We start from the raw sequence: 16,369 nt of genomic DNA, 5'->3' as shown, positions 1-16,369 counted from the left end.
GTTCTTCACAGCCAGGTAAAACTATCATTGTGGCAGCTCCATCAGTTTCTCTGGAGGTAAGGACTGCAAAAATGTGAAGGCTTCAGATGACTGTCTTAAACATACTTGATCATTAGGTTAGAGAAATCTCTTCCTCTCCCTGGAAGCAATGTGTCAGATGCAATAAATTCCATACGATTCAGAGGCCACATTCTTTGTTGGCACAACTCCACTGATTTCAGTACACACTGGCAAAGAACTTGGCTCCATAAATCTCAAATGAAGTAATTCTATTGTGAAGTACAGGTAGCTTTTATAGAATCATCTCAAAAAGTGAGAACTACAAAGAGCCTCCACAAAGTTTTCATTTCTTGCTTTTTCTCCTGTACTTCTTATTCTCACAGCCGAAATAGAACTGCATGAATAAAACTTTGAGGAGAGAAATTCTATGACTTGCAGTAATGCTGCATATGCTAAAAGAAGAACAAAGCAATAATAGTGTCATGTAGGTTAAAAACTAGAAAGTTGCTTTCATGATAGCTGGAACTTCTCTTTGCCACTAGCAGGTGGAGAGTCATGATCTTCTGGCCTGATACGATCCTCCAAACTCCTCATCTCTTCTTCCAAAGTCATCCTGTAAGTCTCCCACCTTAAAACTATACACCATGTGCATCTCTACTCTGAGCTTTTAAAGCCAAGGAAAATGTCATCAGAGGCAAAGTCTTCCCCCAAATACTATAGTTGACCTCAAAGTGGAAATTCTACATTGCTCTGAATATTTATGACACACTTTCTCAAACAAACCTTAGGGCTTGTTTGATCTGTCTTTAGCCATGCAGGAGGGTGTCTCCACATACATTCTCTCATAAATGATGTAAAAGCTTACATCTGATTTAGAGGAGAGTGTTGAAAGGTCTGGCAAGTCAGCTTGGGTTGTCCCTCACCTTTTGTAGCTTCTGTCTGACCTGTGAGGTGGAGCTGGGAGAACCAGGTGCTGGGAAAAGGCTCCTGTGAAATCACTGCAAGGGTCACTTCCACAGCTCCTGTCTCCTGCACAGTGTAATGCCCTTGGGGATGGAGAGGGTTGGCCCTAACAAGGCTCATTTAGTGTCAATCAATTAGATGGGCAGTAGCATGTTTCCTGAGCCTTCCATTGCTAAGCTCAGCATCTGGATATGAGTAAACAGTGGTTCCAGGACTCAGCTTCCCAACCCTCACAGAGAGTCCCCAAAGCCTAAAATGAGCTCCTCACTGCCAGATATAAACTGCTGCTGATATTTCATCTATCTTGTTTAGAGCTGACTTGCTTATATCTATTTTGTACTGCTTTGATGACAGCCTGAAGATACCCTTTGAACCAATTATTCTGCTAAAACTTCAAACCAAGGCACTTATACCAGGGATGAAACTCACCTTTTCTGCTTTAGTTGATTCAGCATTAATAAAACTTTGTGCTCCTGCTGTATTTCCTATGTATCAAGTACTTTTTGTCCTTCAGATTTCTCTGTAAAATATTTACCCAAGACCCACATCACCTCTACCGCCACAAGACTTAAAGCCACCTCATTTTGTAACTCTTGTTTCTCTGTATTGGATGGCTGGTCACCAGAACTGGTGTGTTTTGACTCTTCTACAATGCACTATGTACAATTACAGCATTCTATAAATAAGTAAAATACTATAAATAAAATCAATTAGTTTCTAAGGAAAGGTCGAAGCCAGACTAAGCAAGAATGACACCAACAGGACTCCCCAGAATTTGTGTTTGGATTCAATAGTTGCATTTTAAAATCCATAGAAAACAAATGGAAAATGATGTCCTGTTTTATGCAAAATCTTTAAGCCTCCATCAGAGCCAGGTACCTCTTGTACAGGAGAGGGCCATTAGCTCCAGCTGGTTGAAATGAAAATGGTTGGGAATTTGTTTGAAACTTTCCCTCACCAGAAGGCTCCAATAATCTTACAGTTGCCTCATTAGGTCCGTCATCTGATTTCTTGTGCCATTATTTGATCACTTATTCAAAGAGATCAGAAATAAGACACCTGCAATCCTGATATAGAATGTTATTAGAAGGAATAAAAATTCCAGAGATCATTTCTCTGTTAAAACCTATGTAATGCTTCCTTAGGGAAAAGATAAACATTTGAGGAAAAAAAAAAAGCCTTCTAAGGAATTTCTTCTTCTATGCTTATATGCCTGTAATGCTTTCTTCTTCTAACACAATGAGTCCCAATGGCTCTATGCTCTCAGTGTTGTAAGAAATCTCCTGTCTTGACATGAACCTATTTGCCACCAGCAAATAAATATTGAAAACTCTCCTTTTATGAATCATGCTGGCTTTGAGTGTGAGGTGTGGTTTTTTAGTGGTGATAGCAAAATATCCATTTTATTATGGTATTATCTTTCTCTTGTATCTCTTATTCTAACCTGCTGACACACACTGAGGCAGAGCGCTTCACTTGTGTGATATTTTCTGCTTCTTTTATGGGGTTGTCTTTAAGACTTCCACCTCAAATACTTTTAAAAGCTTCTTAAAAGCTCTTGGTCCTGCACTACCTATCTATCTTGCTTAACGACTGCAGACATGTATTATATGGCAAATCCCATTCCAGAGGAGAAAACGGATAAGATGTTGTTAGTGCTGGAGGTATAATAAAGACTTCTCACACAAAGAATAAACAACTCAATGAGCAGCAATAAACTTAATTTGCACATTAGATATGCTTTTCCAAGTTCTGACATTTCAGTTGAAAATAATGCTGAAGCAATGAGGCCTATAATTGAACAGCCAAAACTTCTCCAGAGGGGAAACAAACACAAATGCTCCCTGCGAACAAGATCATTTTTGTACCATGTTGTTACTACAGTGTTTTAATAAACTTCATAAGTGCCAAACAAAGTATTTTTTTCATGTTTCCATGTGATTATTCCACGTTGCTCCATTAGGATGCCGGCATGTGATATGTGAAATGATATATAAGCTTAATGAAGTCAGAGATGCCTAAACCCTAAACGTCTTGGTTTAGTCGTTGCTACCTGTGCTACAACATTGCCTCAGATGACACTGCACTGCATCAATGCTAATTGTTCTTTCATAACATGACTATGAAGAAGATTTTTGCCAGATGCAGTAGGTTACGGAGGAGATCATGCCTGCAGGATACAATCACCATTCTGTAGTCCCTGAAGACAAGAATATTAAGAAAAAAGAGTCTTGGTATTAATATCCAGGAAAATGAATTAACCAAAAAGTGTAGAAGATATCCTAACAGATCTTTTGTTTTATTATTAATGCAGTAATTAGACTGAGAGAGGGCTGTGGAAGACAGCCATTTTAATATTTGGAATCAAAAGTCCAGTGAAGGGCCAAAGAAGAGTTTTTGCTTTGCTCTGATCTGTTTTGGAGTTATTTATCAAAGCAGGGCACAGCAGCTGGGATGCAGGGAAGCGGTGGGTGGCTTCAGTATCTGCAGGATTGCAACACATTTCTGCCCCACATTGAAGAAAATGAACACACGTGATTTTCAAATTACTTCATAACATCTTATTTCTTTCTGGCACCCTGTCATTAAAGCCTCTTCTTCAGTCTCAAATGTGATATAGTGTAGATGACCTGAATAAACTCATCCAAGCACACTGCACAGGGCACACTGAGTCCCTGCACTGCCTCTGTGTCATTTCAAACTCTGTCTGTCCAACATCTGCAAAGTCTAAATGTTACTGCAGTGCAAATATCATTATTAATGTTGCTACCTGTTTCTGTGAGTACCTTGGGAGAACTCCCTGACAAACAAATTGATCAATGGAGTGATGCGGTCGTGAGTTTTCCTTTGCTGTCAGCAGTGGAGAGCTCAGTTTCAGCTTTAAACTGAAAGCAAAAGCCTGTCAATACTAGCACTGGTTGGCACAGACTTGAGTACCCCAATGAAAAAAGGCACACACTTTCTAATATTCATCAAGCACAAAAGAAAACATGAAAGTACCTTTCACAATCAGGCTCCCTGAATTTCTGGCAACTCCAAACTGATTTGTTGCTATACAAGTGTACACTCCAGCATCTGATTTGGTGATGTTATTGAGCCTGAGACTGCCATCATCTAGTAAAATGACCCTGGGGAAGAAATAAACAAACAAAAAAGAAGGAAAAAAATACTTCTGTTACAGGAACTGTAATAGAAATATTATGCCACCTTTAATATTTAAATGCTTCCATTATACTTGTTCTCTTGTTCTCTTCTACAGTAAGCTGAATATGGATCAATCCATTTTTACCTCTGCTTATTATTGATTTCTATATTAGCAATGTTATATCGACATGCTGGAGCTGACCATTAACTTTCCTAACTGACTCTCTTGCAGCAGAATTTGGAGTCTCACAAGAAAGAAGGAAGACCCAACTTCCTACCTAATTGTGCTGTTTTACTATGCAGAGCTGCTTTTTTTTGAGTTTGCAATGCTCCAATGCCATAGTCACGTTGTGTCTGAGCCCAGCTGCCTCTGCTATTCTGTGAGGATTATTAGAAGATATTAGCAGACTAGTTGAGATGCTGAAATGCCATCTCACAAGCCAAGGAGCCAAATCAAATACATCCCTGTCTCACAGGGCCCTTAAATCACCTTATTAGTCACTCTGCTGTTTATACCAGTTTGCAAAGTATTGGGTAAATTGCATTTAATACTCATTTCAGGACCACTCCTGGGTTTTATGGACAAAATTAATTTTCAGGCTTGTTCACATGCTTCTTCATGCCAGTGAGATACTTTAAGATGTAAATCAGTACAGAGTTCAGCATATGTTTTCCTTATACACATATCCATTAACAGTAGATTTCAGAAATGAAAGCTGAATTAGGTTTCATTAGCTTCTTAGTGATGATCTTTTGAACAGAAAATAATATAATCCTGTAGTTTTTTGTGTCAGTTCTTCCATCCACCTGTTGCACAGCTGGTAGAGATTGAAGTTCTTGATATTTTTTTTCTGAGTTTAGAAGAATAGTGGGCTGACAGACATGAAGTTCCTGGAAGCCTCATGAAAATGGGGTCAGGGTGTTTATGTACAACCCCTCTTGCCAGAAAGGCAATTGCATGAGCCCACTCCTTATTAGGCATCAGAGAATCTACACATAACTGAGAAAGAGCTGCATTCAGATGCCACACTTTCATGCATCTGACAAAATCCATCTGTAAGTCACAAACACACAGGAAACAAGGCTTCATTCATTCCAGCACTCACACAAGTGCTGCATGATTTTTTTATATTCCTCTTTTAATTGACATTTAAATCTAACACAAGAATCCTTTCATAAAAAAAGAAAATATCTAATTCATGCATCACAGCTTGGGTGTTTAATATTTATTACTAACAACATAAGACTGGATGATGTAATGAATTATTAAAGGAAATGAACAATAACAAGAGCAGAAGTTGAAGCTGGCAGTAATATCATAGCCATTAAACATACAGAAAACATCACAGTGTCTTGCTGCATTCCACTCTGGTATTTATATGCTTGTAACTATATGCATAACACACATTAGACCTTGTTCTGCTTCCCGTTACAGGCTTCTAGGCTCTCAGCTGATTGAGAGCAGCTCTGGACATGGATTTCTGGTGCTCTTCTTGCTTATGCTTCCACTGTTTCATGTCTATTGCTCCTGTCTGACCTTACACTGCCAAAAGATTGGCTCCTGGGCAGGGCAGGGGTGGATTCAGGAATGAGAAAAGCTGAGATGTACCTGTGCTGCCTGGTATTCTTGTCACTGAAGTGTGGAGTTGAGAGGGGAAGGAATTTAGGCTTGAATGAAAAATCTTTGTTTCCTTGGCAATAATCATCAGATACTGCAGCAGTTTTTTTACATGCAATTTGTAGGACAATGAGAAAATAACTTTGGGTTTAATAATCCATCATGTATCCACATTAAACTGGAGAGGAGTAAAACATGAAGCAACAAAGTACACTCGTCAGTATAATGATGTATCAACCAAATGGCATTTTTCAGATAAGGAAGGATGCCTGGACATGTTCCTATGCAACCTGATCTAGATGAACCTGCTTCTGCAGGGGAGTTGGACTAGATGAACTCTAAAGGTCCCTTCCAACCCCCACCATTCTGTGATTCTATGAATAAGCCTGAAAGAATGGAGCCTTTCTGCTGGCTTCATGGCACTTTGTAGCAGGAGAGACTTTGGGTGCTGCTCTCTCTCAGTATGGGGCACTCCTGATGACAACATTTTGAAGGCAGGTTTAAATATGAAGCAACATTTGCAAGTATTCCACTTCCACCTCTGCAACTTTCTCTGTCTTAAGGAAGCATTTCCTCACATCAATTTGCACCAGTCACAAGAAAACACTCTCATTAGAAACTGATAGTAGTAAAATAGTTGATTCAATAGACTACTTAGTTAACATATGGCAGCTTCATGGAACAGTATCAGAAGAGATTCAAGTGTAGATCAGCAAAGGCTCATGAATTGGATGCCTGAATAATAAATTACAACAAGCCACCACAATGTCTTTTTTTTTCAGGAAAAAATAGTCTGTGAAAATACAAAGTAATAAAGAGGGGAAATTTCGAATGCACAGGCTCTGTGTGTGATGGCTGGGGTTAAACCAGAACAGCCCCAATGGATGTCTGGCTAGGGCTTTTTGACTCAAGTTTAGTCATGTCTCAGAGGGGTTTCTTTTCCCTGTATTCTTCATTAGGAATTAAGACCTGAATAAATCCCAGCTTCCTGGTTTATTCACTAAGAGGGGTTTGTACCTACTCAAGAGCTGAACAGGTAATGTTTGATCTTGAAGAAATGCAGTTCTGAAACAGTATTTCAACTGCTGGGTAGGCTGAGGATGGAATGGCTCTTTCAACAGATCAAAACAGAGCCTAGAAAAGAAAAGCCATGAGCTACTAAAAGCCTCAGAGTTGTTTGAAACAGAGGTCAGGGTACCTAAAGACAATTAGGGAGCTAGCAGTAAATAAGATACTCAGGCAGAATTTATGTAAAAGCACAAAGAACTCCAGAGTAATTAGCTAGCAGGGAAGGGAATTAAAGGGAAAAAACCACACACAGAAGTGGATAGTTTCCAGCTGTACTGAGATCTGTGTCAGGAGAGGGATGAGAAAGCAGAGCACAGCCACAAATCAAGATGATACATTTCAAATGCAAGAAGAACAAAAAAAAAAAAAAAAAGAAATATGAAATACCAACCGAATTGCCATGAACAACAAAGTTGCCATAAACTTCCTCAGAGCAGTGGCTGTATGCTGGGGCCCTTTTAGAGAGGCTGCACTTTATCCTTTTCCATTTATCTCTCAGATAATGGAACTGTGATTCTGAAGGCAATGGGGATACTTCCTCTAATGGGCTTTGGATAGAGCCCTAACAAATGATTTCAAAAGGAGGTGTGAAACACACCTCTCACCTGCTGAAAACCCTTAATTTTCACAACACTTTAGACTGTGTGAAGGCTACAGATAACAATTCTTAGCATTTGCATCAAAAGACACGGTAATTCCAAGTACTGTGACAAGATAGAAAAGTTCAACTTGTCCAGTGTAATGCAAGTAGAGTATTTTGTCTGCCAGAACAACTGGACTTCTCTCAATAAGTAAATGAGTGCCTGTCGAGGGACAAAAACCCCAAAAGAACTGAAGCAGATCTGATAAATGTATCCCTGGGAAAGAAGGAGGAGAAGGAAGAATGAAATGAGCTGCTAGGGACACAGCTGTTCATAAAGCCCTGTTGTAGGAAAGAATTGCTTAGGCATAAGCCTAACTCTAAACTCACCTTTCTGACTTAAAATGCTTAAATTCTTATGAGACTATTGCTGACACCTGTGTTCCTGCCTCAGTTACACAGATGTCTGGGTAACTATCTCAATTCAGTAAAGTTGCTAAGAGGAAGAGATAAAAATCCAGTTACATAAACCTATACAAAGTTCCTGTGCACAAGGGCTAATTAGAAATACCCAGAAATATCATTCTATATGTAACAAACCTGGGAACTTACACTGCAATAGGAGGGATATGTTGGATGCAGTTCCAGTCATGTGGCTCACAGGAAGAGAAGACAGCTGTTAACAACTCAGTTCAGACACACGTGTAGCCAGTTTTCCATCTGCAGAGTGCCCCTGGCCAGAGGGTGAGGGCAGGGTAAGGGTGCAGCAGGTACCACAGTCCTTTCCTAGCATAGAGTGACCTGTAACTTAAGGTTTGCACCTAGAGATGATGCCTTTCTATATAGGATGAAATCTGTCCTCAGGAATTAATCCAAAGCCCTTCAAGCTTCTGCAAACCTTTAGTCCTGCAGCAGTTTGTGAGAAGTGTTTTCCCCTGGTTTGTTTAGCACAGTGTAAGCAGCATCCTTTTGTTTGGTTTTAATCTACTCGTTCCATTGGATTGATCCACATCCTTGTCCCTTCAGAGCGATTCCATGAGTAGACAAGAGAAGTATTATATGCAACAAAGGAAAACAATCAACCTGCCCATGATCTGCTGGAGTCAAAACTCTGCATAACGTTCAAAAATCACAGCTTGCAATGTTTCTGCAGAAGAGATGAGGCTGGGAAGAAGTGAGAGCTCATTAAAATTGCCACACATACTTTTTAAGTAAAGAACTTGAGAAATCAAGCAGGGATGATAGGTATAGCTTTTAATTAACCAGGCCAAACAAACCATCTCTGAAAGTGTTGTCTCATGGGAACACAAGATTGTTGATGGCTATTTGCTTTGATCTCAGGAGCATGAAAGAATAATATGTATTTAACAAGGCTGATAGAAAAATAAAACCTGAGACAAGAAAGAGGTGTCAACTCATTAGATTTTAAAGTGCAACAGAGGTCGGTTTTTGTGCACTGCTGTGTTGCTCAGCCAATCTGTTTTAGAGAGAGGTGTGATTTTAATTCATGGATGAGAATCACATTAATCCAATACAGCAAATGTCTTTGAAATCCCCATCAAAACTGGTTGAGCTGGACTGGTGTAAATCAAACCTTCTGCATTGCCAGTAGAGTAGCTATGTCTTCAAGGGCATAAAATAACTCATTTCAAAATAAAGCAACCCTGATACTTAATGTAAAGATTCATTCTTCTTTTCTTCTGTCTGACTCTAACATCAAGTGTCTGACACCTCATAACGTTATTGAAGTCACCATCATAGCAGTGTGCAGATAAAAAGGGAATACTCTGGATCTGATGAAATCAGAGGCAAAGTAATTTTTATTATCTGAGAAATCCTGTTTGAAACCATGTCTTCTCAGTCTCACTTTACTGCTCAAGAGCAAAAACACTCTTGCTCTCACAGGGTATGAAAAGAGATATTGTTTATAAATTTCCTCTGATATGCCAGCAGACACTGAGGCAATAACTGACTTTTCTAATTTTACAAAGATTGAGAAGCATGACAGAGGCTGAATTAAAAAGTACAAGGGGAAGTAAGTGAGGGGCAGAAGCATTAGCACAGCTCTCAAGTGACTCAGAATTACTAGTGATTTATGCAGATGTAAATGTGAATAAAGTTTGACTGAGTGAATGAATTGTACCTGCTGCTGACAGCTCTGGTATTTTTGAAAAGGTCCCACAGAGTCCCATCTGAAATCCAAATGTCTACATTATATGTTAATGATCTTTGTACCTGTTTATTCAATTCCGAGTGTAATTTGTATGCTAATAGTATTGCCATTTAATAAACTATGCTTAAGATTGTCCTTATCCAAATGCTGATATAAATGAGCTTCAGGGTTGACTGACAATTAACTGGAAATGAAATAAATGTCATTAAACTGCGTTAAATGTTTGGATCAAAACAAAACTACCCAAGGTAGCTGAATAGTCATATCCAAGTGTTTTAGAGAAGAATTCTATTAGCAGTGATAGAAGCTGACACTGTAACACTCTTACTTGTTATTTCCTAAAAGTCTCTTCAAGTTCCTAAAAAGGAACATTATTTTTGCATTTAAATCTCTGCAATTTGGGAGCACAAGTATTTATCTTATGTAAATACACACAGCCACCTGAGCTCAGTTACACACCATAAGACTTCCAGACAAAATTCAGTATTTTCAGGAGGTTCTTCTCCCTTTAACATAAAAAAAGCCAAAGTTGCTTTGCTTCCTTTTTAACAGACACAAGTATTAAATGTGAGGCAGATGTTCTTATGTGATGACCAGAGGAAAAAAAGTGACACAAATACAATGTCTGTAGATATGTGTCTAAATCTGTTGTAGTGATATGTCTCAAAACTTGCAGCTGTGGAATTCTGGGCAACAGGACCTCTATGTGTGTGGGAAAGAAAGATGTGCCAAATGAACAACCCTTGTAACTGTTACAGGGTGCTTATGAGCCTTTCCATCCTCAGTTGGCTGTGTTAAAGAAACATACACGTTTTTGATCTTTTCCTACTTAGGGAACTTGGCATGTTTATGGCTCTTCTCTTCCCTGTGTCTGCTTTTGCTCTATATCAAAACTGCATCTGAACAAGTGGATGTCATGATAGGATAGATGTACTATAATCCTGGACTAAGAGAAGAGCCATACTTTTGCACGTCCAAGAAAGATTTCTTGGTTATTAGTCTACCTTGTGCACAGGACATAATGAAACATCATATTTATGTAGCCATATGTTGATTAGTCTGGACATTCACAGCAGAAAACCAGAGTAATTAAGTGGTATGCTGAGAAGGAAAGGATCAGGAACCAGACTCTGAAATTCTGTGGTGAGAATCCAGGCAGAAAAAGATCTGAATTGCCAAAGAAAAGGGTTGATAATTTTTCTATTTGCCAACAAATTCTGCTCTTTCTATGAAATCTTTATAATTCTGATACATCAGAGAGAAGTTCTTTCAGCACAGGATGGTATGCCCACATTTCTACTATTCAATCTAATCTCACAATCAATCATCATTTTTATGAGGGACTTAAGTAGAATTTAAACAGTACATAAGGCCCTGAATTACCCTGTGCGTGGGAGTTTAATTCACTTACAGGAACCTTCTTCCCTATCTGCTTGTCAGAACATATTTCAGAAATAAAAGTACAATAAAACCTGCTGTTCACTTTAAAGTATTCTGTAGATACAACATGCAAGTAATACCAGGTACACAGCGTGGCATTGGCTTGCTTTCAGAAACTCTGGACAGCATGTTCAGCTGCACACACAGCCATAATAGATCTACTCTATTGAAGATGAACAGTGTTCATCTTCAGTGATTTCAATCTCCATGCTGATAGTTCATCTTCTTTCAGTTGCACGTGCCCTTACTCTCATATCTTCAGCTCTCATCACCTTTAGCTTCTTTCACCTGTTGACTGGGCTACTTGTGGGCTTGTAGAAAACCTTGAAGCAGTCCTTTTAGGGTTCTTGGATTTATGCTTAATTTGAGTGATAATGATAGGGACTGCATGTGCTGCACTGACACCTCAGACCCACATCCTTTCTCAAAATATCAGAGAGCATGGGAAGTTTGTGCCTTCTTAATATGTGACTAATATTCTACCACTTATGTAAAGTGGCTAAAACTCACAGCTAAACCAGAGGTGGTAATATTCTACAAATGCTCCATGTTGGCCAAGTATTAGCCACATTTTTAAAGTGCTGTTTCTATGCTTTCATTCATGTAATGCTTCACAATCAAAATGATTCCAAAAGCTCCTCCCTAGATGTTTTGCTCATCACTCCTATAGCATGAGTGGCAACAGTCTATTTGCCCATTGTCTTAACCAATATCTTATTGTTCTTTTCTACATCATCTCTCCACCACATCCTGATCTCTTACTTCTAATGTTACTGGGGTTGAAATCTTCTGGGAGCAGGAGCTAGCTTTTATTTGGTGTTTGTGTAGTGTGTTTTTCATCCAGTACTAGTATTTCTGTGTGCTATGGCAATACACACCAGAATAGTGAGGTAGATGGTAATGATGTGCATGGCAGTACAAGTTGGACTAGAAGAGAAGCACAGAAGGTTGCATTCTCTCATCATTTTTTGTGCAAACTCCTAACTATGAACCTTGATTTACAGCCTGCTGAAGCCCATGGACAAAGTCCAATGCGATTAATTGGCTTTGGATCAAATCCTGAACGTCAGAATATGTGCATGAAGGGGGGATAGAACATGAACTGACTGGGAGAGAGGGCACAACACTGACATTTACTGGGGTTTAGATTATCGTAACTCCATATGACATGGAAGAGTGACAGATTGCTTGGGACATCTTGGCATGCAGCACAGCCCCTCAGAAAGGCTCACCTTAAAGTTCCCAGGAGACGAGTAGGAGCAATTTAAAATTGTATTAGAGAGGTGTCATACAGAAGGGAAATTGTTATAAATCCAGCATCAGGCAAGTTGTCATTCTTTCTTATATGTGAAAACATACAGTTCATTTGCTTACCTGTTGCTCACACTATCTGATGTGCTAAACACTATTGCATTAAGTAGACAGTAATACATGATGAAATTAGGTTTATTGGCTTGTTCCATTATGAAACTCTCCAAGGAGAGAGAAAAGAAAGGAAAAGCCCTTTTCTTATGTCTTCCACTGCACTAATATTCTCTGTCTGCTGCCTGCCAGCACTTCATTGGGTCAAGAAGCAATGGGGGTCCCTTCTGTCTTCTCATTACTTTGTAGTGGATTTACTTCAAATGGAAAGATAACAGAGAAAGAAGAAAGGGGGAAACAAAGAAAAATAAGATTAAGAAGAAAAATAAAATATTGTTTTTCTTCTCCCATCTCTGCTCATTCTTCCTTCTTATATCTCCCTCCTCACCTTTCACTCTGCTTTCCACTCTCCTGCCTTCACTCTCAGCTTGGGGAAGAAGATAGAAATAACTGGAAAGATGGAAAACACAAAGAAGGAAAGACTGAAGGTGATTCAGGTCAGTTTGATGCATTTTCTGGCAACCCTTTGATTGTAAAACTTTTCTTAAGCTGGTATCAGTAGTTTTGCTGGGTCACCAAACACTTCTGCTCATGCCTACCCAGCGAGTACTGCCGTGTTTCATGTTCCTTCTAGATTCAATGACATTATTCAGAAGTGACCATGGGCAAACACACACTTATGCCTACAACCAATGATGAAAACACAAAAATGCCAGTGCTGTTAGCATATAAATATTCAAGAAATATATTAGAGCTGTCTGCAAGAGTCTTTTGCAATACCCTCTTTTCTGCTGCCTTTCCTGCAGAAACCGAGGCCACTGTAATCTGACCATAATACATTTTTTGCTATAACATAGAATACTCCTTGCAGCTCTCAGCATTCCCTCAGGAAGGGTGTAATGATGGGTTTTGACTGGGTAGCATCGAGTATGCAGTAATAGTGTGTCCTGAGAGATGAAAAACCAGAGTGTTTCTATACAGCAATCTCAGGTTTTGTAGAAATTGTAAATCCAGACGAAGCACCGAAAGCAGGTAAATCCACACCTTTGATTTCTGCCAATTTGTTTGTTAGCAGGGAATGGAACTGAAGTGATTAATCAAATTTAGCAGAAGTGGAATCAGTTCCATTGGTTCCCTAAGCAAAATTAGAATTTCATCAACAGATAAGCTTAATTTGTATTCAGGTTGACTTACAGTGATGGTGTCTGAGATATCTGGAATTGCTCTGATTGCTGATGCCCACACTTCAAGTGTTCTATTTAAAAACTAAAATAGGAAATGAACTTCTTTACAAGCACACAGGCACTGATAAGATAGAAGGGTTAACACACATCATCAAAGCTATGCCAAGCTTCTTGTGGTAGAAAAGCAAGAAGGATAAAAATGGAGATACACTTAATCCAGGCTTCAAAAACCAGACTTAAAAAATAAAATAATAGTAACATTAATATCCCATTCCTATTCACCCAGTTGCTCTGCTGTGGAAAGCTGGGAATAGAATGGTAAGTGCTGAAATAGCATAAGAAATTATGTTCTATATAAAACTTTCTACCAGCATACAAATGTCTCTGCTACCTTTATCTGCAAACAGCAGGTGCATGAAGCAGGGTGGTTTGTGGCAGTAAGCAGCATGACAGGTAAAGCTTCTCTTTGCCTGTGTTACTCAGCTGGTCTGACTTCAATATAGGTAAAGGTTTTTTTCCACATTCTGTGGATAAGTCTCATTCCCCCAGCTTTGCTCATCTAAGATGTAGGCATCTCATTTGAGATGGAGGTGCCTGCCAAGAAAAAGTAAATACCTGCCTTAGACTGCATATTGACTTCAGCTAAATAAAAGTTAAGTGACATCCATCTCCCCCTTTGTTAGGAGAGCAGTGTAAATTTTGGATTTTTCAATCCATTTTGTCTCCATTCCTCCCCAGGCAGAATTTTTTCCTTTTTTTTTAAGATAATGGATATTCTAGAAGGTTTCAGTACAAGCTAAACAAACAGTGTTGACATTCTGGTAATTGAAATGTTTCATTGAAGTTTGTTGAACTGCCCTGACACATTTCTTCTCAAATTGGTTCAAGCTGAAATGCTATTCCACAGTACAATATATTTCATATGTTGTATTTAATCAGTGGATTGAGGACTTCTGTGTACCAATTAATTGCCTTTATTTTAACTCCCTATTTCTCTAATTCCAATAGCAGTCACAAGATAGATTTTTTTTCTCAAATAACAACAACAAAAAAGTTTTAAATGTGTTTAAAATGTTCATGGTTTTAGAACCTGACTCTGAACAGCGGAGCGGCACAACAAAGGCAGAAGCAGATGGTAGCCACAAGTGCTCAGAAGACTGTAGGAGAATGGTCCTGCCCAAGAGATTGGTAGAGTAATGCAGGTACAGCACATGGCTGTGAACAGACCCAGCTCTTTAGTTAATGAAACTTGCTGGGTCCTTGTATTTCATGTGGGAGCAGGAGAATACTCTTCATTTTGAGGCTCAAAGGGGCAGCTGTGAGACCTCAGTAATAAGCAGCTAATTCCCTCACCTATAGTGTTAGAAGTCCCCAGTCACAACATCTGCTATGTTTTCTTTGCACAGGGCTGTTTAAAGACAGCTTTTCATTTGAGTGCTCAATCATTTTCCCACGTTTCCTTTGAGTAATGGCAATAACCTGAGTTCAAAATACCAAACACAAGTGTGGCACGGGAGAGAGAATTTGCCATGTAGGGTAACTTGATTTATGGCAGAGAAGCAATTATCATCCTTCACAAAGATAGGCTGACTGTGTCCTACAAGCAAGTCTTGGAGCCAACAAGTATTGAGCATATTTTATTGACCTCTAAACATACTTCTTGTCCAGTGCCCAGACAACAATTTAAATTATGAATATTTGCTTATTACTGCTTATGAATGCAGGGAAAGTGCTGTATATGACTAATGCATTCTTTCAGCCTACCTCATTTCTCAGTTTTCCCTCAGCTATCCTCATTTAAATTCTAAGTGGAGTGAATCACATATGTTTATATGCATTTAGAGCAGTGTTTGAGGATCCTCAGCTCATGGTGATGGAATAGCACCTCTATCTGGTAAAGAAAAAGGGGTTCCAGTTCCAAGTTATTAAAATGCTTCAGTCAAAAACAGTTTTTCTAAAGTTTTCCAGGGAGGTCTAGATCCTGAATCTACAGAAGGGAGTAAGACATACATTTGTGATGAGATCAGTGTCTGAACTTGTAATTTGGCTTTATTTAGTATATTAATTGTTCCCTTTTACTCTGTTTTCCTCAGTGAACACATGAGATGATAGAAGTAAGAAATGAGATGAAGAAAACTCCCATTGTGTTTACTGAGAATATACAACATTCATGAAAATAGCTCCTATCTGTCAAACTCCACCAGGTGGGAGTTCAAAGCATGAAGCTTGTTCTCTTTATATGTTTCTACATTTCTCTTTATGTAATTTCTACATTGAGCTACAATTCCAAATGCCTGCCAGGAAAAGGACAGGTATTCAGCAAAGATCAAACAAAATCTTTTCAAACACTTGCATGTTGGATGAGTGGCATTGCTCCTGAAAGTCCATTTCTCAAGACTTTTATCCAAAGGAGGTTAATTGCCCAAAAGAAAACCTGAGCTGCTAGATGATCCAGAGAAACTGGCTGGGAGATCATGTGAAGAGAGAGCAGGTAAAACCATCTAGGATTACCAAGGAGTGGAATTTCTTATTGACTTCTGCAGCTGATAACCTTGAAGTCCATCTCTAAGGTGGCCAGCAGCATGACACAAAGGCAAATCCCAACACTGGAGGTGAGCTGTATGAATGAGGTTGGAATGTAGCTACTTCAAAAAAATTTTGAAATGTTACACTCAATGGAGAGGGGAAATGAAGGCTGAGAACAGTAAGCAGAGCTGGTGTGGTATCTTCAGTCTGTGCTTTACCATCTAACATAAAAACTGATTGGGATATTTTTTTGAAGGGCTTAGGTGTATGTTTCAAGACAATAAAGTATTCTGCATAAACCAGAGCATACA

The 16,369-nt window shown here is 39.0% G+C and overlaps 1 protein-coding gene across 1 annotated transcript in view; it reads right to left on the bottom strand.

Annotated features, from left to right (window-relative positions):
• CNTN6 (contactin 6) overlaps positions 1-16,369 on the bottom strand; it is an 81,166-nt gene that overhangs the window by 16,778 nt on the left and 48,019 nt on the right. The window contains exon 10 of the mRNA XM_062008109.1: positions 3,964-4,091. Within this exon, the coding sequence (XP_061864093.1) occupies positions 3,964-4,091 (128 nt within the window). The remainder of the gene's footprint in view (positions 1-3,963; positions 4,092-16,369) is intronic.

Source organism: Colius striatus, chromosome 15, assembly GCF_028858725.1.
Source record: "Colius striatus isolate bColStr4 chromosome 15, bColStr4.1.hap1, whole genome shotgun sequence".
Classification (NCBI taxonomy): domain Eukaryota; kingdom Metazoa; phylum Chordata; class Aves; order Coliiformes; family Coliidae; genus Colius; species Colius striatus.
This window is presented reverse-complemented; position numbering and strand designations above follow the sequence as displayed.